Here is a 26,224-nt window from a genome sequence, read left to right on the forward strand (position 1 = left end):
GAGTCTCCAGTGTCAGGAATGGAGTAACATGCAGTGTTTTGGTCTTATTAACTATATGTTACATTTACAGCATCGTAGCATTAACATCATTTATACAACTGAGCAGTTGAAGGATAAGGCCGTTGCTCAAGGGTGCAGTAGCTTGGCAGTGCTGGGATTTGAACCCACCACCTTATGATAAGTGGTCCAGCATCCTAACCACTGAACTATTAAAAGCATGCGTTTGTGAATGGTTTACAGCTGCTTTAATGTAAGAGAACTATGAATGATCCCACCATCTCTCAGGGTAAGTGGCAAATATGTGTCTAGACACCAAGTATTCTGGTTTTCTGGCACCCAGGTGTTGGAACGAACTTCCCCTAGATGTCCGAACAGACCTACCTCTACCTGAAACACTTAAACTAGCTCTAATTTTCATAGTTTGGTTTATGTATTATTGTATGTATTTAAAAAAATCCTCCCAAACAAACATTTTTTAGGCTGATGATTTCCTAAGTCTGTGACCTGTTGATCCAGTGTTCCAGGACTCGTTCATTTGTTCTTTTCCGGCAAGTCATCCTCATCTCTGGTAGCTTAGTGGTTAAGATGTTGAACGCCAGATCCGAAGGTTGTGAGTTTGAATCACAGGTCCACAAATGAGATAAACTGTAAGTTACTCTGGATAAGGGTGTCTGCTAAATGCCAGAAATGTAATTGTCCTTGATTATTTTCCTGTAACAGCCCTCACCTCTGTGTTGTGTTCCTCTTTCCTAGAGCGCTTTCCCCAATCTCTAACTAAAGCTCTACAATCCAGAAATCTTTTTTCCAGGTGAAATAAATTGTATTAATTGTCAAGAAAGTAAGCTCTGAAACACTGAACACTAAACGCTCGCAGTTTTCTGGAAGTAAACGCTGAAAAGAACAGCAAACGAATTCATCGAGTCAGTTCGGATCCTTGATGTATGAAATTATTTGTTACCATTCCTACAATAACAGGCTGTAATATCTAGCCCGGATGATGAATAACGCTTCTCGGCTGATCTGGTGAACGTATATGAGCGAGCTTCTTTTTCATTATGCCGCAGGTTTATGAGGTCATTATTTGTACTGTCGTGGAAAAGCGAATAAATTTCGCCGCTATGAAGTGAGAAGTCGAGCTTGTGGATTAAATGACTGAAATGAATGAGCGTCCAATTTCTCTGGGAGCCGATTCGGGAGGGGAGCTGGATGATGAAACGGTTAAGATGCATCTTTATTTAAGAATCGAGGATGACCAGAAATGAATGGATGTTAGTGGAAAACTTGTAACCACTGTGCATGTGTGTGTGTGTGTAAAACGAATACTCTCACAGTCTCTTATTTCACCTTGGCTAAAATGACCTCTAACACAGTGTAAATGTTCTTCTAACATTTTTTTCCACGTCTGCGTGAAAAATTTAGCTCGTAAAGATCTTTTTCTAACAAACTGTTTAAGTTAAGAATAAGAGATGAGGAAGAAGGAACTCAAAGCACTCAGCAGCACTACAGGGACACTACAGACACACACACACACACACACACACACATGCTCACGTGCCTTCCCCAAGGCTGGAGCATGAGTCAGCATTAATGTTCCCCGCTGTCCATTGCGTGTGTTTAACCCTGGCTGCGCCGTCGTCAGTGTGTGAGTGTGTGTGTGTGTTCGCCTCCTGCAGCCCTGCCTGGCTTTTTTAATTAACTCTGACTCATTAGCAACGGGGAGCGCTCAGTGCGACAGCCTGCCTCGCTCCTCTGAGGGTCTGTCATTCTGCCATGTTACAGAACATGCTAGCACTCTCACGGGACACGTGTCCACGCGCCAAAACACACACACACACACGCACAGTCTTGTATTAATATCTTTGTAGGATGTTTACTGTATATACATAATAATACTTCACCTTAATTTAATACCAACCTTAACCTTAGTCCCTAACGTAAATCTTACAATCCTTTAGGAAGTGGATTTTGTGGAAGTGGAATCTAATGGATTCGACAAACGGTGAAAAACAAACCCCCTCCTTCCTTTTCATTCGGTGCGTGTGTTTCAACATGACGCATTTCAGACACCACCTGCTGCGCTACACACGTCAACCAGGACCTATCCTACCTGGAAAATGTTTTTTTATTATTTATTTTATTTTTTTATTAGCATTCCAGAACGACCGAGAGTTGTTGTTTTTTTTTTCTTGTAGTAATGTGGAAAAACTGAGGAAAGCTGTCCTGCTCTGAGAAAGTTACCTCAGTAATAAAATAATAAAGACGTTAGTCAAACTGAAATAGCTTTTACTTTTTTATGTCATGTTTCAAACACAAATCCTTGATCATACTGATCATGTTTCTCGTACTTTCGCTTGTATTGATACGCTAATAACTATAGGAGATAACTAGCTTGCTGCCTGTTGTTGTTGTTGTTGTGTTATTTTAGCTACTGCACATTAGCTGAGGCAAAGTTTCCCATACCTGAAACTAGGCACAATATTGAAGCTTTTGAGCTCTTTTAATTCAGGTTGTCACAAAAAAATTAGTCTAACATTAGCTAGTCTGTTTAAGAATTTAATATCATCAGTATCATCTTTAGCCTGATGTTCTGCTCTAAGGCTGTTAGCAAACTTCAAACTTATTCACTAACATTGATTTGTTTTAGTTAATCAATGTTTAAATGCTAAATGTTTCCTCAGTACCAAAAAAAGTAATGTAAAAAACAAAAATACAAAACCTAGCATAACATCAGACAACTTGCTACATGGCTCCTGGTTTTATTTACACAATAAAGGAAGACGTTTGCCATTGTTCTAGCTTGCTTAGCGTGCAGTTTTCATTACTCAAGCTAAGCCTTGCACAAGCCTAGCTAACTAATACTACAGCTAGACTTAAACCTGCCCTGGACCTTAACTTCAGTACTCAAAAATATCTCTCTTATCTCATTTTATGCACATGTATAGAAAAAAAAAACACGTTTTCATACACAATTCAATAACTGTCATGTATTCCCACCATTGAGGGACCTCACGAGGTATAACACACATGACCACACACACACACACACACACACAAGGTAAAACAGCAGGGTGCCTATTTTTGTTCTTCGCCTAAAAGCAATTCTACTCTTCTCCTCTCAGCTCCGTCGTCCGCTTTATCGGGAGTGGAGAGTGTGTGGAGCCGCACAAACAGGACGGATAAGACAAGAGTGGCAGAGATTGCATAGAAACAAGGGAGGGAGGCGAGGGAGGGAGGGAGCGAGGGAGAGAGGGAGGGAGACGCCGGAGAGAGTGCTAGAGTAAATGGTTTGTGGAAAAGGACGACAGAGGAATGAAGAAAGAGTCAAGGTAGGGAAGAGTGTGTGGTGTGGAGGCTGAGGGAAGCGTGCTGAAAGAGGCAGCTAGGGTGAGAGAGAGAGAGAGAGAGAGAGAGAGAGAGAGAGAAAAGATAAGATCTCCTGGCTTCTGTGAACACTATCCCCTAGTATCCTACACTCGTTTCTTATCTCACCGACTGCAGACACCCCTAAGGGACACACACACACACACACACACGCCTACACAGAAACTTGAATTGAGGGAATAAATAGAGAGAATGTAAGACAAAGGACAATGTATATCTACTGTACGCTGCCATTTCTTTCAAAGAAGTGAAGGAAGATGTCTGAATACATTAAACAAAGGTCAAAAGATTTCGGATAGAATTATTTTTTTTGCCTCAGTATTAAACCAGTACTAAGTATCGTTTTAACTACCTAACATTTAGTCCAGCTGCGTGAAATTCTTTGATAACAAGTAACTGGCTATAAATGCAACAATTCAAGGTATAATGTTTTGACTAGAGACACGGACTCACTGCATAATACTTATGTCTTTAAACATCTGTCTTGGAAATTGCCTTTTTTTAAAATTAAATTCATATTCGTAGTACGCTTATCAAATGAGAATGGGTAAATAACCGAAAAAATTAGCTAGTCCTTGGTCCTTGGCGCTGCTTTAAGTGAAATAATTGACTTAAATGCGTGTGATTGGCTGCATCGGCGTCAAATAAGTCAAATACGTAAATTGACTACGGCTAATTTCTTTCAAATCTCTACACTAGACTGAGGTATACGCCTAGAACGTAGGACAAAAATTCATCCATATACTAGCACAATCAGAACAGCAAGGAAATTCTTTTGTGGGAATAAAGGTGATGAAAAGATGTTGACAAATTCCCAGTCTGGAGATTAAGAAGCATAAGGTATAATTAGCTGGATATAATAATTCTAATAAAAAAAAGTGCATTTAAAAAATCCGTGTGGATTAATGAGAGCATTGTTGCTAGGAAACACACAGCACATATGAATGCTGAGCTACTAGCTAGTGACTGAGACTAGCTGTAACTATTAAAACTCGTCTATATGGACAATGTGAAGGTAGAACGTCACAGGAAACAACAGCAAATTATTGAAAATATCTACATTTCTGTCAGATTTGGTGGATAATTCCTAAAACAAAAAAGGCTCCTAATGACTAAAAGGAGGCTGTAATTCCGATTAGCTTCGACAACAAGCCACAAGGTTCTGCTATGGAAAGAAAAGAGTCACAAACTCTTGTAAAGCACATAAAATAAGAAACATTACTGTAGAAGAAATGATTATTCTCGAATTAAAAGAGGAAAGTGCAAGATGTCACGTTTTACTTGGAAATGCTTTGAATGGAAAGGAACTTTTTTTTCTTTTTCTTCCCACGACGAGATTTTAAACATTTCAGTCAGAGTTCAGAAAGCAGCCTGAAGTGTATTCCCCAGATGCAGAACACCTTTTTCACTCGGGCTGAAAGAGATTTATTCAAATGAAGCTTGCTAGCCCGACCTGTCTTTGTATGCTTAAGTGTTGTAAATGAAAAAGCGTATTTTGTCGGACTAAAGCTAAAATTCGCACTGTTTCATGCAGATAGCTCAGGTTACTAATGCCCTGGTTACAAAAATAAATAAATAAAAAAGCCTTCAAAATAGTTCACACTGACAACAAAGGGCCCTGGGAGAAATCTAAAAAATGTACTAACACAACGTAATTAATATTGTTTTTCTCTTTTTTTTCATCTAACACACCTGCTCCCAAGCTGTCATAGCCTGTAGGTCATAATGGTTGAGATTTCTTTTAAAAAAAATAAATAATTAATAATAATAAAAAAAAAAAATTCCCAGTGTTTACAAGCTAAAAATGGCCTGAAGTTAATTTAAGTAGTCGTCTGAAAGGGATGACATTTACTGCAACATGTAGCTGAGCAACAGCCTAACGACGATGCTGGACTCGCTGAGGCTGCTTTGCATTATCCTGTGAAAAAAAATCAATAGCTGCTCATCAGACGTTTACGGAGCTGAGTGTGAATGACTGGTGTGCTGCTGTTCTGTCAATCTCCTGCTTTCTAATGGAGAGTGAAAGCAAAGCTTCCCTATCCTCCTCTCTGTCTGCCCCCACAAGTCGCTGGTAATTTAAATACACTGTCCTCTAAGGTCTGACTATTCAAGGTCGGGGTATGAAATACTCCAGCAGGCCCCTCCTTTGCACGTCTCCTTCAAATATTTAATTGGAAGCAGTAAACCCCTGATTAAATAAAAATGCACTTTGAAAACTGCAATATGAGCTTCCGTGAGTAATTTGAGCGAGAGCGCCAGAAAACCAGGAGGAGGCTGAAGGTAAAAGAGAGTTAGGGGGAGTGCAGAGAAATTTTCACTTACTACTTACTCTGAAACCATGCCAGGCCTTTCATTCTTTCTTTTTTTTTTTATTTTTTATTTCTTTTTTTTTTTTTTTAATTCAATAGACCTTAAATATTCAGGAGCTGCTTCTGGAGACTAATGAGTCCTCGTCTTGTGTGATATTATTCCAGTGGAATGGAACAGAACTGGAGCTGAATATTAAAAAAAATATATATATATATATATATATATATATATATATATATATATATATATATATATATATATATATATATATATATAAATATATCCCTCCCTCCCATCAAATGAAGAGGAACCTTGAAATGGCATTCGGCTGTGTACCAACTCCGCCTCCTGCTTCCAGATAGTGTGTGCCATCTGCAAGGCCTCCGGAGGAACGTGGCTGTGTGGACTGGAAGTCCCGCTTAATCGATTGGCAGAGGAGGGGGAGAAAAGAGAAAAAAAAGACCCGGCTCTAATGTGTTGCATGTGAAGGATTTAGTGTGGAGTTGAGCTGCGGAATCAATGGAGCAGAAAATGCATCATTACAACACTGTCCCCCCATGCACTGCTCCGAGAAAACTAAGAAGGAAAGTATACACACACACACACACACACACACATGCACGAAGCCTTTACTTGATAATACACACACTTTCAGAAGAGCTGACAAAGGCACACTATAGCAATTCCACCTTTATTTGCACGCAGGATAGTCCTATTTCCTTATTTACAAAATCTGCTCACTAGCTCTCCTGATCCGTTTTGTAATCTTCCTTTGATTGCATTTGCTATATTATGAAAGCGCACATCTAGCGACCGGCAATTACAGATGGAAGCCTGATCACATCTACGGCTGGTTGCCTGCTAAAAGGGTTACTGAGTTCAGAATACAGAATTCCATCGACTGTTGAAACCGTTTTCCCCGCAAAGACAAAAAGCTAAAGGTCAGTAACAACTCAGACACTTGGGTGTCATTTCTTCACTCTAAACTTGCACTTCTAGGTCATGAACTTGCATTTCCACTAATTCCAATAGCACACGGAGGCGGTATAAGTTCTCTCAGATATAAGTCTCTCACCCAGATACACTCTTAGAAGAAAAAAGTATTCCTCTGGGGAGGTTTCTTAAAGAAGTTAAGAATTTAGCTTCTTAAAGAAACCTCTAGAATGGCATCTGGAAAATTTGTGCCCTGAGATGGTTTAGAGTCCCATCCAGGGTGTGTTGCTACCTTTCTGGATCCAACATGACGGACCCTGCGTGTGACAGAACGCCTCCTCAGGATGAATGAATAATTAATGTAGAACCGTCTCGAATAGGGGAACACTGCTGGGTTCTACTTAGAAGCTTTCCCCACAGGGACAAACCAGATTTTGGTGTCACATAATCACAAAAAAGTTATTTCTGGTTCTTAGACTGTACTTTCAGACATAAACTGTTCCCTCTTACTGTCCCTCTTAACATTAACAAAGTCATGCCCACTAAACTAGAGCAGAACATCTGACTCTGGGTGCAACAAGACTGAAAGAGAAGCAGAGACACTTTCTTGTCCAGATTGGTTGGGTGTTGGTGCTAACCATATCCAGGTAAATCCTAGATAAATCACAGAGACGAGAGTGTTTAACATTTTAACATTGTCAAAGGTTAAGGCTAAACAAAGGTCCTATGCTATACTTTACTACGTACTATGCTCACACGACTATCCCCATTCATTAGTGATTTATCACTAATGAGCAAGCTGGAGGCAACAGCAGCAAGGAAAAAATCTAAAAAAAGAACCTAGAAAGGAAACTTATCCTCATATAGTCAAGTGCAAATGTTGAAACCACAAGCTTTTGAGCAACTTATGAGTATGAGCAGGAGCATAATTTCTGAATTAATTTCTAAATTCCTTCCACATGCAATACATAAAGTGCAATAAATGTTCCTAAACACCCCCTGAAACGTAGCTTCATTTTACTGTATATTTTGTGTTTGGATCTTTTTGAATTCTTGGTTTAGGCTTGGTCTGGACATACACCAAACTACACCTCTACCGCTATACGGAAAAGTCGTCCACTTTCAGTCTAGACTGAAATAAAGAACTTCACCAAATGTTAGAAAAAGTATTCAGCCGGGTCCTTCAAAAGAAAGATACGTAATGTCACCTTCTGGACAGATTGGATAGTAGCTCAACAGGAGTGTACTCCAGGAGGCACTGAATTAGCAGCCAGCCGTGTAGGGTGAAATGCAAACTGCCCGTAAGTATTGAGGTTAAAGGAGTCTGCCAAGTGCTGAAATACAAGAACTGAAGGTTACAATAATAGATGCCAAGAAATGTCTTGAGTGCACCAAATATTCCCATAGCACGGTTGGAGCGAATAAAGAATGTCTTTTTCGGTGTGTGTGTGTGTGTGTGTGAGCTGTTTTCTGCGAATGAATTAAACCTTAACGCGAGTGATATGTCAATTATCGCCGAACTTGGAATTGTAACGTAACCAATCAACGATTGATTAAGAAAGAAAATGTATGAAAAAGTCCAATAAATCACTGTGTCCTCACTCACGGTGATAAGGTGATGAGATATGTGAATTGGTTATAGTAAGGTTTCTCTGAGGGCAGGACAAAAGGGAAACACCAGCATGGTGGAGCTAATTGAGTCGGAGACAGGGTGACCTGCCCCTGCCGCGTTGTCCTTCCGCCGCAGCAGACACAAACAGCTCCTTAATATTCCGGCGCTTTCCTCTCCTCGCTGCTGTCCCCTCGCAGTCCTCCTGTCCTTCGACTCAGTTGGACAAGAGAAAAAGACGGGACGTTCGTGGCAAAGACGTGAATTATTTAACTTCTGCTTCTCGACCCATCGATTCCTCCGCCTTAATTGGCTTTATTAGGCAAGGCGAAGTGTGTGTTGATGTCTCCGGCTTTCTCCGACGAGCTCATCCTCGGGAGAAACCATGGCTAATTGTTTTCCCTCCATCTTTTGTGTCATAGTCGAATGGGGTCCTTTGGGATTATTAGCAAGCAAGGGTCCCTCAATAATTCATCTAAAGCTATTTATATACAGTTCTCTAAACTCTCCCTGAGTGGGCTTATCTGTCTTTCAGGAGAGTGAAACATGAGGGAGAGGTAAGCATGAGAAAGAAAAAAAAGAATGTAAAAGGGGCAAGAGTGAGCAGAAGGAGAGAAAGTGGCTGAGACCAGGAAAGAGATTGAATAAGAGATGGAGTGAGCCTCTTTTCAGCCGAGACACAATGACCTGTTTCTCCTGTGCTTTTGAGTTTCAAGGTGAAGCCAGCTCTCTCTCTCTCTCTCTCTCTTCCCTTGTCTTCCATGCCAAACGAACAAAAGCGCCATCCCGGGAATACGCTTGCTCGCAAAACACTCATTAATGGCTTCTAATCTGTCAGCTTTTCCCCCCATTTAACGCAATTAAGACATTTGCTAAAGCTAACATGGACTGGCAATCAACTCCAAGGACACATGAAACAGACATAATAGGATTTGTAAACACCGACTCTTTATCAAACGTGCACTTGCAAACCTCTCCAATGAGTGTGCTGCTAATGCTAAAGAGATCAACACATGCCAGAGAGAATGTCAGCTGCTCTGTACTGGAAAGACACACACACACACTAATACAGGCTCACACACACCTTTAGGCTGCTGCATGCTGATACCCATATTTTTTTGGCGTAAATGGAAAGTGCTGCTAAACCGCTATGGCTGATCCGTCTCTTGCTTGCAAAGTATTTCCACTATCTTCATAATTATTAATATTTATGCCTGTGGCAGACCAGCTGCTCTCTCTCTCTCTCTCTCTCTCTCACTCTCTCCATCTAAGTGAACCGCAAAATTTTCATTTTAACATCTCAATTTCAAACAGATCATTAAGCTGATTTAGAGTTTCAGCATCAACAGCACTCAAACTTCAATCAGAAACCAATTTGTGTGACCGTTTGTGTCTGTGGTTGGCCAACAAACATCAGTGGCTTTCGAAGTCAGAGGCAAGGCTGAGTGGTTTAAATGGGCTAGCATGGCTTTCGAGGTGAAAAAGCCTAAATCAGGGGTTTCCTAACTTATCCATTGTTCATTCCAATCAAGCAGGAGCTAGACCTGATTCCACTTGGTTAATCAGTTAGTCTTGAGTATTAATAGACTCAGGTGTGGGTTCTGCTTGGTTGGAATAAGAACCTGCACACATTTTGACATTTTCTGGATAAGATCGGACACCCCTGATTTCCCAACTGTGAGCAAGACCACAACCACCAATGACCATAATACCCCATATCAATAAAAAAAACAAAAACCCTAAGTTTACGGTACTTGGCAGATGCCCTTATCCAGAGCGACTTACAATTTATGTGAGCAATCGAGGGTTAAGGGTTAAGCTCAGGGGCCCAGCAGTGGCAGCTTGGTGGATCAGGAATTTGAACTCACAAGCTTCTAATCAGTAGTCCAACACCTTAACCTCTAAGCTAACACATCCTTCAATTCCAGCTGAATTGGCTTTCAAGGAGAAACTTTGGACCAACCTGCTTAGGTTTGGACTTAATTGTTAAGGCTCTGAGTTACTGATTGGATGGTTGGGGGTTCAAGCCTCAGCACAGCCAAGCTACCACTCTTAGGCTCTTGAGCAAGGCCCTTAACCCTCTCTGCTTCAGGATTGCTGTATCTTGACTGACCCTATGCTGTGATCCCAGGTTCCTAACAAGCTGGTATTTGTGGATCTTTCAAATTCCATCTTCCTATGTTCATGAGACCTCATACTATAAGACTCAACTGTAATGGTTTTATAATAGTAATGCATGGTCACCCTGCATCTAAAAATAGTCTAATATATTTAGCTCTCCTGTTCAAGCCACTGCTGCTTAGATACATTAGCACAATCGTATTTTGTAGCCACAGCAAGGGACATCATTAACGCACCATTACTCCGAAGTTCGGAAGACCGCAGTGAGGGGTAACACTTGCCACCTCTGGCCATCTCGTGTTCAGGCCTCCGGTTTCTCCGGGGAGGATGGGACACCGCTGTTCATCATTAGGGCCTGATGAGGACATACCGTCTGCACTCCACCACCCTCCGGTCTTGGCTGAGCGGTCAGCGGGGTGGGGTAGGATTGGACAGAGCTGCTGTCGGAGGTGCTGGTCTGAGACCCGGTGTGGTGATTAAAAACCTGTGCTAATAGGCTCTGGCATGCGAGGGACAGGCTGCTGGGGTTAGCCTGGGATCTCTGAGGCCATTAAATTGCAAATGAGTGATAACGTGCTGGAGAAATTCTTTTTAGATCCTGCCCGGGTGCTTTAGACACAAGGATCTCATATGTGCACATATATTCTAGGGATCCACAAGTATATATGATCCCAGCTACTCTATTCAGCTCTATTCATTACTTCTACTATATTTTCAGTGTCAAAGCTACCACATGGAATGTCACGTTAAAGACCCTGCCATATTAAATTTGCAAGCAAAATTCGAAGTAAAGTTGTGAAAAAAAATCCGAAATCTGCAGAGGTTAGGGCTTATATAACACATCAGCGTGAATATAAATGACTCGATGTTATAACTGTCATCTGCTTTGTGTTCTTCACTGTTTGTGTTTAGCTTGTCATTTCTTTCTGCATATGCAGTAGCTAATCAGTCCCTCCAAGGGGTTTTGTGATTGTCACGGCCCAAACTGCTTCAATTTTCTGTGGCATTTTTCAAAATTTGTAGTGTTGTTTTAGTGGAAAACTAGTTGAATTGGCTGAAATACCAAGCACAGGATTCTTCTTTTAAACTCCTACCAATGAAGACACATGTAATGACATTTTATGATAGCTGTATTCATGTTTGACGCACATGACTCAAAAAAGGATTTGGCTTAATGTACGTACTGATGCCCAAATTTGCAAATCTGTGATAATCTTCCGAATATTATGGCGTTTGTTTGATTTTGGGTTCATTTCCGCAATCGTAATATCCTGGACACTTCAAATGCCCTACTAGCTTTCTGTATAAGACTGTAAATTGACACCTTTGACCAGTCCCGTGACTACTTTTGCTTTGTTTTTGTATATAACTAGCTGCAGAAATGCAAAGCCCCAGTCACACCAGCTGAATTTCCATCATTGACCAGTCACAAAACTACTTTTGCTGCTTTGGCAGATGTGAGTCCTGCCAGAACAGATTGCCAGCTGGCTCTAGTGTGTATGTTCTTGCGTGTACTTGATGTATTGCGGTTATGAAGCGAGAGAATGCCGAAATTTCTGTCGTACCTTTATTGAGGACTCGCCAGTCTTGCCTTGGTAACCTGCATTTCACAGAGATGTGTGACCTTTAAAACATTTAGCATTTACCTTTGTTCTTTAAATGAACCTGAAGTTTATCTGGACTCAAATAATCAAAATCAAAACACTCGCCCATCTCTCTTACACCACTGTCCAATGTCTCATGACTCATTTTGCCCAGGTCTGATCCTCCTCCTGATGCACCGGAAGGTCATTCTGAATCCGAGGCCACAATGGTCACAGAATAGTGCTTAAATCTTTAAAAACGTCATCTATAAATTACTGCAGAGGACAGAGGGGTCATTGCCGCGGGTGGAATCCAGCCAAAAGCCATCAATCTGCAGGGAGGATGACATCTGTCTCTGGGACTCCCCTGATCTCTCTCGCTCTCATCTTTTCCCTCCGACCCTAGCACCACTTTCCACCGTTACCGGCATGCAGGCTCGATTATTTTTTTCTTCCTTTCCACGGTTCCTAGTTTTTATATCCTTCCTAGAAGAATTTCCAGGGTTTCTTGCACCCTGCCTTTTAATACAACAATCTCTGGATATGGTTAAGTAGCCTAAAAAATACCGACTCCCTACCAACCGTTAATAATTTATCCCATTCTAGCTGGGCCTTCCAAAAGCGTTCCATCTTTGCTTTATAAGTCAAACTGATGCATTTTTAATTTCAGTCTCGGAGCAGAATATGGACAAGATTAAAAATGGACCTGACCTATCAGCATTCTGTTTTTTAATTTTTTCTTTTTTTCGCCAAAAGTCTCGTATCACTCGCGTCTTGTTTGCATGTTCAGGCTTGTTGCATTGTAATAATAGTAGCCTTACGGTGTTAAAAAAAAAAAAAAGCTCAAATAACTCCGTCCATCGCCCTCCATTGGTTGATATCAGGCTCACTTAACTCCATTGGCGTTCAATGCAATAAATATCCCGACATTAAAATCCTATTTACATTCTGCAGTAAGTGAGGAAAATCGCTAATGAGGATTTATTTGATGACAATGCTTCCATTAAAAATCTCATGCCCCTATGAATAACAAATGCACTGTTTCAGTAGACACCGAGCTAATTATAATCTCATAATGGTTTACTGTTTCGGGAGTCGAGCGAGTCTGTGTGTATGCAAATGCCTCGGATGTCTTGCAGGCGATGAACTCCTCAACTGGATTTTTCTGGTGTGTAAATATAAAAGACGTGGAAAAAAAATACACACAAGCTCTTTCTACCATTCTTTTATTATTATCATTATTATTATTATTATTATTATTATTATTATTATTATTATTATTATTAGAATCAGGCGTTTTCTGTGGAACAAACATTCGTGTAACACACACACACACACACACACACACAAAAGGAACGTTTCGGCTTTTTGATAAAAGATTTATGAGAAAATTCAAACCTCGTGGGAACTAGCATGGGCCTACAGCATCAATATTTTTATGTTCCTCTACCATAATGGAGTTATTTGATGTCAAGTGTGTACAAACACACACACACACACACACACACATGTTCTTTCCCTCTCGCTCTCTCTCTTGTAGGCATCTGGCACGTTTTTTTTGCCGGTATCTATCTCCATCTCTATTTCCTCTTCGTGTTCCATGCCGCTGATGAAGTGCAGCCTATCCAGCCCGACCTCACACACACAGACACACACACACCTCTCCAGCTGCCTTGCCATGCTTGCGTTGGAAATGACTAGCCTCTACCCGGAACCACCATATATCACACGCTGCATAATGAAAACTCAAGCCAGTGATGCACAATGCCACATTACCATATGCAGGCAACCCAAGAGACCCACGTTACGTGCACGTTGCACTTATTCATCCAGAGCACAAAACACAGATGTACCTTTGCCGGTTATTGTGATACATGGCATCACGTTTAACATCCCTGATTTTAATACGCTGTTGCTAAAAAGATGGAATTTTCTCAGATGGAATGGATTGAATTTGCATTGAAGCTGTTTTTTTGTAAGTATATGAGGAGGAAACTGCTCAGGGGAGAGCTAGCACAATCGCAGCAGGTTTGTTTTCTCTAAATACGCTTTGTTACGTCTGTATACATGTCCGTCTCGTGTGCCCTCTGTGTCTGTCATTTCAGTTCTCTGATCTGAAACCATATCTGTTCGTGTATGCTCGACATTTTCATCGGAAATCGGCCCAAAATGGCAGAATGAAGGACATAGGGCTAAAATTGTGTCCTTTAAAAAAGCTAAAACTGATCTACACAAACTTTCAGGTCTAACACTTAATGTATCATTAAACAGTGGTAATGTTGTGGATAATTCAAAAGTGATGAGTCTGTTTATTTTTTTACACAGCTAAATTCTCAAATGCATTTTGTTTAAACATTTGAAATGTTTAAACATTTTCAGCAACAGTAGAATAACAGAGAAAATGTCGGCCATATGGAAATGTGAATGACCAATTATATCGAAGGGCTACGATGTTGTCTTTACTGTACTGTGGAATAATTTTTTATTCCTATATAAAGAATGTTGTTGTTCTTTTGGCTGCTCCCTGTTTTGGGGTCTCCACAGCAGATCATTTAGTCTGCACGTTTCGATTTGGTAGGTAGGATGCCCTTCCTGACGCAACCCTCCCAACATCCGGGCTTGGGACCGGCACTGAGAGTTAATTCTTCAGTGGCTGGGTTAGCACCCTGCCTAGGAATTGAACCCGGGCCACAGCAATGAGAGCGTGGGATCCTGCCACTAGACCACCAGGAGGCTGTTATAAAGAATTTAAAGAATAAAGATTAAAAAGAAAAAGATTTTTCTTCACTCTTTACTGTGTGCTTAGTGGTTAAGGTGTTGGGTTTCTGCTCGGAAGGTTGAAAGTTCAAATCCTAGTTGCCACTGCTGGGCCCCTGAGCAAGGCCCTTAACTCTCATTTGTATAAAATGAGATAAATTGTATGTTGCTCTGGATAACAGCATCTGCCAAAGTCTGTTAAAATGTAAACAAATAACACAAAAAAAATCCACCACCTAGCCTTATTTCAGAAACTGCCACTGCCATCGAGCAGCTCCTGACTGCCCATCTGTCACCCTTAAACCTGAAAAGCTTTGTTTTCCTGTCCTGTTTAGTCTATTGCTTAAACTGCTTATCATTAACATTTACATTTAAAGCATTTGGCAGACATCCTTATCCGGAGCGACGTACAAAAGTGCTTTGAAGTCTCTGTCAATGAAGCCGTCAATACTGGTCTAAAAACTCTGTTATCAATCGTCTATCCTCATGCTCATTTATCGTCAATAAACTTCAAACCTAACTACAAATGATAGGTCTTCATGATAAAAAAAAAAGAAGGAAAAAGATCGTCTAACTATCATCGGTGAATGCGCCTGTGCCGCTGAGCATGGCCGTGTACTCGGCGTGACCTACGCTGCATTGATCCGTGCAAGCGGCGGCAGCATGAAATGCCACTCAGCACTGGTGTAAATCTAACATGTGCACTGGGGTGGCAAACATTGACTCCTTCCTCTGCACGTACCCAATGCAATATCGTCTTCCTGTTTGTTTTTGCACAGTGTAGAGAGAGAGAGAGAGAGAGAGAGGGAGAGAGAGGGTTCTGAGCCGTGAGTTTCTTGCCTGACCAACGGAACATCTCTAAAGATCATCGTATCCAGTTGCTCGACATCCCTGAACGGTAAAAACTAAACAAAGTGGATTATCTTTAACGCAGCTTTAAAAGCCTCCCCTGTTACATCCTTTTCTCTGCGCCGAAGTGTAATTAAAACGGCGTTCACCTTAAATCAGTTCTCGCCATGAAAACTATGAAAACGATCTGGACTCGGCTTCCCTGACGTGATGTAACACAGATATTATGAGAAGATGTGCACGTTCTCTTTCACAGTTCAGGGGATTGCGCTGGCTCGGATCTACTCTGTACTTCCTCTTCATTTAGCATGTATGCTGTGTCCTCTGTTTTAACTGTGTGTGCGTAGAGGTTTAGAAAATCGAATATTTCACCAAGGCTGAGACATGATTTCTGTTATTTACAAATGTTCCTTTAGTAATCAGAGCTGATTTACACACATGCATTGAGGAGTTTGTGAACTTACGAACAGTATTCATCTTCAAAAAACATAGGTTTTATTTCTTTATCGGATTAACCGTCTAACTGTTTCTTATTCATTCCAAAAACAAGTTAAAAAGTATGGGGAAAAATAGCTTGCGTCCTGCGTACACGTTCTGATTTCTTGACCTTGAATGTTGACGTCAAGTTGTGTACAAAATTAACTGCAAAACAATATGATGTGCTGGATCAAGTGATATTTTACAAGCTAAAACCGTTGAATTATGACGTTCGAAGCTACAATATATTTCCAAAATCTTTGGGACGTCTGCCTTTACGTGCACATGAATGTAATATAGAGTTGGCCCGCCCTTTGCAGCTATAACAGCTTTAACTCTTCTGGGAAGGCTTTCCACAAGGTTTAGGAGTGTGTTTATGGGAATTTTTGACCATTACTCTAGAAGTGCATTCGTGAGGTCAGGTATTGATGCTGGACAAGAAGGCCTGGCTCACAGTCTCTGCTCTAATTCATCCCAAAGGTGTTCTATCGAGTTGTTCTATCAGGACTCTGTGCCGGCCAATCAAGTTCCTCCACACCAAACTCACTCATCCATGTCTTTATGGACCTTGCTTTGTTCACAGTCATGATGGAACAGGAAGGGGTCATCCCCAAACTGTTCCCACAAAGTTGGGAGCATGAAATTGTCTAAAATGTCTTTGTATGTTGAAGCATTAAGAGTTCCTTTCACTGGAACTAAGGGGCCGAGCCCAACCCCAGAAAAACAACACCTGAATTCACTGATTTGGAGGGGTGTCCCAAAACTTTTGCCAATATAGTGTATATATCCAGTGACTCATTTTTAATCCTAATGATAATTAAGGTTTTTTTTAAAGTTGATGGTCTACTGAAATGAGCTACCTAAAGAAAAACCTGGCAACCTCAGAGACGTAACACGATGCAAAGAAAAGAAATTATTATCTGTTTTATTTCCTCCAACTCGCAGCTGGTGTTACATTCCGTGCTGGTGATGGGCGTGATGATGTGTTACTCAAAATAGACTGGCGCTGATGGATTTTTTTTTCTTCTTCTAACCACAAATAGATTGTGAAAAATAAACATTGTTTCTGCTCATTCGGCTCGTAATACGTCTGATCATACATCTACTTGGTTATGCAGCCGTTCTGTATCTGGCTAAATGGCGATCTGCCAAGGAAACCATGGCGACATGCTGGAGCACGGGATAGGACTGGGGATTACTGGAGCGAGTTAGTGTAAGAGTGAATAGAATAGAAAACAAGTTGAATATGAAGGGTAATATTAGAGTATAAGGGGGGGATAAATAAAAGTTTGAAGCAATGTGCAGTTCCTTGGGAAAGAAATGTTGAAATATAGATGGAATAGTGATAATAGAAAAGACATGTTATTGTTTAAAAGTCATGGTACTCAAAATATAAAATAAAATAAAATAAAATAAAATAAAATAAAATAAAATAAAATAAAATAAAAAACAGGGCTTAGTTCTTATATAAACAGTGGTTAATAAAAATATTAGCTAATAATTAAAAAATTTGGAGCAATGTGCAGTTCCTTAGGAAAGAAATGTTGAAATATAGATGGAATAGTGATAATAGAAAAGACAAGTCATTGTTTAAAAGCCATGGTTATTTTATAAAATAAAATAAAATAAAATAAAATAAAATAAAATAAAATAAAATAAAATAAAATAAAATAAAATAAACAGGGCTTGGTTCTTATATAAACAGTGGTTAATAGAAACATTTTATTTAATGCTACTCACAAAACTTTCCAAAAAGCTGGCTGTGCTGCTGAATAAACAGATCACTCCAGAATACTGAAAATCTCCAACAGCTTAGGGGGCAGGATTTCGGAAAAAAAAAACCCCTCGCCTAATTCCCCGAATTTCATATCAGTTCTACTCAATTACACCAACAACTCCATGCTGTCCAAATTGAGGAGTTGAAACAGGACCAAGTCTAGATGAGGCACCGAGTTCTCGGGGTTTTATATACTGACAGCTTCGTCTTCTAATCTCACGCACCTCGCGTCAGAGCCACTTAAATATTTAACATGCAAACGTTCAGAAAACAAGCTATTTATTTCCTTGGATGTGCCTCTCATGCTGGCAGTGAACAGCCAGGGTTGATAGAAAGAGAATTGAGAGAAGAGAAGAGAAGAGAAGAGAAGAGAAGAGAAGAGAAGAGAAGAGAAGAGAAGAGAAGAGAAGAGAAGAGAAGAGAAGAAATGCAAAGAAATAGGGAAAAGAAAGGAAGAGAAGAGAAAATAAAAGAAGAGAAGAAGAGAAGGAGGAAAAAAACAGAAGACGTGAAGAAGAGAAGAGAAGAGAATAGAAGAGAAGAGAAGAGAAGAAATGATGGAGGCCTTCGGGCTCTTCGTTTTTCCTGAGCACAGAGTGCTAAAACTTTAATAGCTGGACTCAGCTTAGTCTGGCTTTTGCTCTATCTCTATCTTTTTTTCCCCCATTTGGAATAAATGAGCACACAACACGGTCGCTAAGTGAAACATAAATCTTTCAGCATGAAGGGATTTCAGGAATTCCTACAGTGTGGATTTCTGCAATGCAGTGCATTTGCATTTTTTTTCCTTCCCAGTCTGAAAAGTACTGAAAAGTAAATCTGACTGGAGCTGATGAAAATGCCAAATCGGCGGCAGTACAAATACGACGTTACTTCCTGTTCAATTATTTTCTCCTCCACCTCTTTTCAAATTCACTTTAAGGTATTACTTTTACGCCGACTGACCCACTTTTTTTTTGACACAGAGAGTGAGCGAGAGACAGAGAGAAAGAGAGAGAGAGAGAGAGAGAGAGAGAAAGAGAGGGAGAGAGAGACAGCAATTTCCTGAAAAGGGTTTAACGGATATCAAGAGGTGCTGGATTAAGTGTCGCGCATGTTTAATCCAACACCTCTGCATGCAGTCTAAAAGGGGACAAAAAATGGGAATTACTTTTTTTTCTTTTTTAAATAGCACTTCCAGGTCAGTGCCCTGAAGGTAAGAAGGAATGGTTTTGTCCTGACCCAGTTCGGATTCTACTCCTGGGCCGCAGTATTTAATAAGGGCCATGCGAAGGTCAGCGCTGGCAGGCAGGCAGGAAGGCAGGCAGCTCGGTTCTTCTCTTGTCTCTCTGCTTTTTTCTCCCTCCCAGCTCTCTGCTCTTCCCATCTCTGCCATCACCTAGTCATCGCTCAGGGTGAGTAACTATCTTTCCGCCTGATGGCCAACCCCCGCGGCAATCCCCTCCAATAATAATGGACAATAGCTGTGCTGCCATCTTCCCTACAGTCTGCCTGAAAAATGGTCCGTCTCCACGTATTTACATATGTGTTTGTGGGGTGCTGCTTATTTATCTCTCGCTACTTCGTGTCAAGAGGCAGGTGGGAAGGAGCACCATGACCAGGCACGACCTCCGCAGTGACACATGTTGCCTCGCTCGTAAACAAAATGCTCAGCATTGATCATGTGCCATCGTCGTTCGAAGAGCAGCCTGGACACAGAGAGAAAGTGAGAGAGAGAAAGTGAGAGAGGGAAAGAGAGAGAGAGAGAGAGAGAGAGAGAGAGAGAGAGGATTTGGGAAGGGCGAGGAGGAGCGTATCCACAGATCCGAAACTGAAAAAAAGAGAAGCGCTGTGTGCGCAGATGATGCAAGAGCAGTGAAATCCTGTAGCCAGAATGCAAGCTGAATTAACACCATGCTGCAGGAGGAAAATAAAAAAAAAAAATAAAAAAAACACCCAAGCCTGATCTTCCTCCCTCTCCACCAAGGACAACCAAATGTCTCGGTGAAAATCCAGTCCCTAATGAACTTTATTACAGAACCGGAATTTCGTCCTGTAACAAGTAAAGCGTCATTTTGTGCCTCGGTTGTGTGTGTCGATGATCTGCTACGGGTTTTTTTTTTGTGTAATCTGTATTCATGAAAAAGCCCAAATGTGGGTCTACACCACACTATACTACACTATACTACACTACACTGTTCAAAAACACAGATAGCAAAGCCCGAGGCTGGTTAAAAAGTGAGCTAGTCGAGTCACAAGGGAACCAGGCAGTCAGACTCTCTTTGAGCTGCCGTCCCAGCATGCACTGGGGAGAGACTGTTCTGGACTGAGCTGTGCACTAAAAGGGGTCCAGGCAGAATACGTTACGCTGGAGTCCTCCTCAGAGTGTTCTCTCTGCACCTGCTGGTGACCAGGACAAATGCACTCTATTAGCAGTGCTGAGTCACGCCGAGCTGCCAAATGAAATCGCCGGAGAATGGACACGTTGTCCTCTTAAACCCAAATCTACTCCGGCACCTATATCTCTCTCTCTCTTTAATTCTGTTTTTTTTCTTTGCTTACCAAACTCAAACCTATCGAGGTTTGTATTTCCTCCTGTTCTACGACAACCTATTTTACCTCATTTGTTCCTGCTGCAATCATCCATCTGGCTTATCCTCCATTGCTAAACCACCCAGCAGGTTTTTTTAACCTCTTTCTATCCGTCCCTTAAACATATTTCACTTTCTTCTCCTCATAAATCTAAGCTGCTTTATGTGCCCTGCTTTCTCCACCCTTCTATTTCTAATAAATCCAGGCTTTCCTCTACATCACTCTTCCTCTCTGACACTCAAGCCCCTTTCCCCTAATAGCTAGATAACTGGTGTACGGAGAAGATATCACGGCTAGCTTTGTTATATATATATATATATATATATATATATATATATATATATATATATATATATATTTATATATATATAAACCCTTTAAATCCCTGCCTAGCCATCAAGCCTAGCTGAGTGCAAAAAATAGACCCCATGTATGTGCATACCAATGATCACAAAAATAGAGTTTGCGAATTTAGCAGTGCAGTGTGAAATGGAAAGCTTCTCCTCTTACATGTTTTATTATGGCATCCAACATAGTCCCTCACCACCCACGCTCTACGTCGCAGCTTCAAATGCTCTACTTTTGCAAGGGCAGCTCGTTGCTTACGGCACAACCACACAACAATTTGCTCTTGCGCTCTTCCACTGTTCTGCAGCCTGTTTAAAAACACGACTTATATTGCCTTCGAATTAATTAAACTTCCCATCAGTAACTGCAGAGGCCTTTTGGCAAGACTTCACTATGTCGCCTTGTCTTGTCAACAAACCAACCCGTGCAATCGTATCCAGCAAGGAGCAGACGTTTCCGAGAGGCTAATATTTGCCGTTTAGCCGTTGGAAAATGTGTATTTATCTTGAGGTAGTGCCATTTCCATTACCCGGGCTGCTGTTTACAGGTCTACAGGGATAGGGAACTCGCTCGCAGACTCTCAGAATCTAATTCTGAACTCAAAAAATGTTAAGACGGGTGACAGAGTGAATAAAGACGGGAAAGGATGCCTTCGAGCATTGTGAATGGGTGAAGGATGACGAGAGGAGGATGAAAAAAAAGGCATAGAGAGGCAGAACATTGGAGGAGGGAATGTGGTAGGAAGAAGAGTGGAGCGTGGCGGCGGAGGAGTCGTGATTTCTCGGGAACGCAAGACGGGAACGAATGATGTGCGTAACAATCGGATAAAATGAATAAAATGTGGGAGTCACAAAGATGAGGGTGATGCATGAAACTGAATGTGTATGTGTTGTTCAAATAATGTGTTCTAAACAGATACAAATGCAAATTGAGGGCACAGTGTTTGTTTTTGTTTTTATTTTGTATCTATATTTTGTGCCACATGGCATCTGGCAGAGAGTGTTATGTGTAAGATGTGGAGCTCATGGGTTAGATATAAATTTGCACAATGAAGAAAGACCAGGTTCAGTAATGTAAACATTTATGATGCATTTACAGCATTCACTCATCCTTAGTAACTACCTGGTCAGGGTCATGGCGGTTTAAATTAGGCTACTAGTTTGTTTCTATAATTCAAATAAAATGTATCATGAACTAGTACGAACATCCATGACTATACAGGCAGGGTTCAGTATCCATCTCTGTTTAAACCAAAACAAAACAAACCAACCCACGTCTGGTTTAGGCCACACCCACTTTTAAATCCGAATACAAGTTCAGGTTCAGGTACAGATACAGATAGAGCTGTTGTGTTACACCACTAATCGAGACCACTGTGGATAGAGAAACCCAACAGGTTGCAGCAAACAGCCAGGTCTTCGCTAATAAAATCAGGAACAACGCCATACGTCCGAGAATCAGTCTGCGAAGGCTCTCATGATTAGCAATCAGACTGGGAGTCACTACTACATTTGCACTATTAATAAAAGATAAGCTCCCCCCTCTCGCTTTACCTCCATCCCCACTCGCTTACATTTAACACTGCCATTACCCAGCATATGGGTAACATCTCTCTGTTTAGCGTGGAGGAGGATGTGCATCCTTCATCGCAGGATGAGCAGCTGCATTTATACCTTCTCACGGATGGATGGCGGATAAACCCCAAGCAATATGTTCATATTGTAAAGTCCAGGCCTCTCCAGCATAAGCAAAAATTCCTAAAAGAGCTGACTGGGCTGCCGAATCAACAAATCAAACACGGAATACGGAACGTCTACGGCAGCTTCAGGGCAAGATCGAAGCCTTGCCTAATTTACTGAATATCATAATGGCTGCCAACGTTCTACTCAATTACTCTAACAACTCTAGGCCATCCAGATAGGTATTTGAAACATGACCAAGTGTAAATGACGGACAAGGAATTCTGTATGCACGTAGACTACTCATTTTCCCATTTCACACCCTGCGTTGTAAATAAGGTACAAAAAAATAGGAGCGTGGTTGATAAGCCAGAGATCTGTGACAAATAAATGAAACTGCCTGTAGGAAGAAGCACACGTAATCGATCAGCGAGTGATGCAACTTGTGTCCCTAGCAGGCAAAGAGAGTCTAGAAGTATGAAGACTGCTAGCACTAAGTGCCTTGTTAATGAACAAGACTTTGTGCAAGACTTAGCGAAAGACATATATCCCTAGAAGGAGTCAATTCCTAGGATCAGCCCATGTGGACACCCATAGTTCAAGGCCAACATGATTAACTGCCGTACTGGGAGTCACTACTACAGTGCCGTATTAATAAAAGATAAGCTCTCCCCTCCGTCTCCGTCACCGTCTCCACTCTGCTCGTGACCATTTGTTCTGCTGCTTCATATATTTAACGCTATCATTACCCAGCACTCTTTGTTTAGCATAGGACCAGGATGTTGTCCCCGCTCTCCTGGGGATGGATGGCTCTATTAGATACGAATACGACCCCCAAGTCTGGCAATGTCCTCCGGGGTGAAGCAGATCAATTAGACGGAACTGGGAAATAATGGCACCCTGGGGACGAGGTTCAGGGGAGATCCCCTGGCACACGCAAGTCGGAGCGTTTTTTTGGAAATTCATCTTCCTGATCGCACCGCGGGTTTCCTGTGACGGCAATAATTAAGACTGTGCTCAAACAAGCCGGTGGTGTCAGAGAGTGCAAAAGCAAGGGATGTGCGATCCTGTATGAGAGATCAACTGGTGCACCGGAAGAAACAAAGAATGCACGATGCAGAATAATCATGAAGACTTGTGCATGGAGAAAGAGTAGAGGAAGTGCAACTTGAGTCATTTTTAGTTGAGGGTCATTAGACAAAATCTTCAGTAAATGGGCCATAAAAAACATTATGTCCTAATGGCTAAAAAAATCCTAAATTCTGTTAGTTATTTAAAGATTCGTCAGACAATCAAGATTTCTTTTACCTCCTAAAATGTTTTTTTGTGCTTGGAAACCTTTCTGATTGAGCTACACTGTTTTACCTTTAAGTATTCTCCCACAGGAACACCAAAGAACTAGTTGTTCTAGGAGTGAACCTCCTGTGATCTTAAGTAATTGTGCTATTAAAAAGCATATGTCTGATTCTAATAGGTACACCTTCAGAAAAAGTGGTTGTTCAGTGGTGCTTTAAGGATTCGTTGGATAATTAATATTTATATAACCTCTTGTAATGAAACCCTTTTTGACAGAGAAACCCTCAGTTGTACGTTTAAGGGTTCTCCCACATGGGACAAGCAAAGCCTCTTAAAGGTTCTAAATTTTCTAAGCGGTTCAAAGTGGAACCTTCATTTTATGTGTAGTAATAATGCTGAATTATTAAACTATAAAAGTCTCTTGTGCTGTCAGTGAAAATGTCAAACACTGAATTCGTCTCAGTCGTGCTAAATACGGTGCCGACCTTTTGTCGTGATGTGTGGACTTACGCGCGCACACACGCGCGCCACGCGCGCACACGCACATCTACGCACACATAGACACACACGCTCGTGCAGCCAGGACCGGCCACAATTTCAGCATCCTTTTGAATTTGCATCCGTACAACAGTGAAGATTTTAAACAGATGAATTTAAACTGTAATCAAAATGAAATTGATGCTGTAGTAATGATGTTAAGCAATGCACTGAGGAAAAAATAAACACAAATAAACTTTGTAATTTTTTTTTATCACACAAAAAACAAACAAAAAAAAAATAACTTGCCATGTTGTAATAACAGCTTCTGCTTGGTGATACAAATCTCACCGTGTTAATAATCCATCATACCCTCTCCTTCCACGGCGACCGTGACGAGCGCGCGCCACAAGCCCGAGCCCGAGTCCCCTACCTTTGTGCATGCCCGTGAATCGGTCCTTCAGCACGGTGAGCTCGTAGATCTTGCCGAACTCCTCGAAGAGCGGCCGCAGGTCTTTCTCATCCAGGTTGCGCGGTATCTGGCCGACGAACAGCTTGATGGCGTCATGGTCCTTCATGGGAATGGTGGCGCAGCCCGGCGCGCCGTGACCGTGGCTTATTCCGTTCACGAGCCCGTTCGCGCCGGCCGCTACGTGCACCGCGGCGTCCGCCTGTCCGTTCGCTAAAGTTGTCATCGTCGACGGCGACCCGTTGATCAGCAGAGGCGGCAAGTCAGCGACTGGTCCTCCGAAGTGCGTGAGACAGTCTCGGGATGTCACGCGCAGCTCCCGATCTACAGTTGCAGTCGCGGGCAAATATTTACACGCGCGTATAAACATGTAACGTGGAATGAGTTAGATATGAAAAGCTCGTTCCCGGCGCGGAGGCGCGTCCCCTGTATATGTTGCCCTCCTCAGTTGTTCATTTCATAAAAAAACGCAGAGTGAGAGGGGGGAGAGAGAGAGAGAGAGAGAGAGAGAGAGAGAAAGAGAGAGAGGGAGAGAGCGAGCGAGAGAGAGAGAGAGAGAGAGAGAGAGAGAGACAGAGAGAAAGACATAGAGCGCTTTCGCTTTGTATTTACACCTCCGTTCCCCCTTGCCTCTGCTTCTAGCTACTCTTTTATTATTTATTTATTTATTTATTTTATTTTTTTTCCATCGGGAAGTCGCTACGGGTGTCCTCTCGGTTTAAACGTACAGGGTTGCACCAAATCCAAAAGAGGTGTAGGGGAGAAGTCATGGTATTTGTGAGAATCTTGGAGTACGTACGAAATAAAAAACTAATGTCCTAAATATTGTCTGAAAAAATAGTAAAATTATATACGTTCATATTATTTTGTGTAGTGATATACCGTTCAATACGTAACGTACTCTATTTCTTTCTCTCACGCTTCCCCTATACTTGAAATGGTACATTCCGCCAGGGGAGAGGTACTATAAATGAAGTAAAATAACACCGTTTGTAGAGTTCTTTGTATGGTGTCCCGTGAATGACGGACTATTAGCTGCCCATACTGTCCAAAAAAACAAAAAACAAAAACAAACAGAAAACCCGGCTTGCTTATCAGCAGGACAAAATCTGAGGCTCTTTCTTTGTTAAAAATATGAAACAAAAAGCAACATATTAACAAAGGATTAGCGTCGCAGTTATTTGTCACGAGTCACGACACGGTTGGAATCATTCTCATACATTACCTCTGAACGTAGCTTAGTTTCAGGTGGACGTTTACATGTTGCTTGTTTGAGGGTCACGTACTGTTTGTTCAGAAATATCGAGTCACAGCCGCTTGAACGGCGTGATGAGGCGCGCGGACAGCGTCTGGTGCTGAAAAAAAAATGGCGGGAAGACAGAACTAAAGAGCCGCTCGCGCGCTCAAGAGAAACTCTGGTAGTTGTTCTTACATGTGACTAATTAAAAAACACAAGTCGAGAATAAAGTGCGTATATCTACGTCGCATACTCGTGCTATTTTTTGAAGAAATAGAAGGAGACGACGAGGAGGACCGTGAGCTCCTCCGCACGCGTGACAACAGCTCGCGCACAAGCAGCGCCGTTCG

At 41.6% G+C, this 26,224-nt stretch overlaps 1 protein-coding gene across 12 annotated transcripts in view; it reads right to left on the reverse strand.

Moving 5' to 3' along the window:
* The window catches only part of celf4 (CUGBP, Elav-like family member 4), a 91,065-nt gene extending 65,421 nt beyond the window's left edge, over positions 1-25,644 (reverse strand). For 3 of the 12 annotated variants that reach the window (XM_058415244.1, XM_058415245.1, XM_058415243.1), the window contains exon 1: positions 24,602-25,637. In XM_058415244.1, the coding sequence (XP_058271227.1) occupies positions 24,602-25,007 (406 nt within the window). In that variant the 5' untranslated portion in view covers positions 25,008-25,637. Of the gene's footprint in view, positions 1-24,601 lie in introns of all 12 variants that reach the window. The other 9 variants (XM_058415241.1, XM_058415239.1, XM_058415247.1 and 6 more) reach the window with 8 other exon arrangements.
* Between the last annotated feature and the right edge of the window lie 580 nt (positions 25,645-26,224).

Source organism: Hemibagrus wyckioides, linkage group LG18 (assembly GCF_019097595.1).
Source record: "Hemibagrus wyckioides isolate EC202008001 linkage group LG18, SWU_Hwy_1.0, whole genome shotgun sequence".
Classification (NCBI taxonomy): Eukaryota; Metazoa; Chordata; class Actinopteri; order Siluriformes; family Bagridae; genus Hemibagrus; species Hemibagrus wyckioides.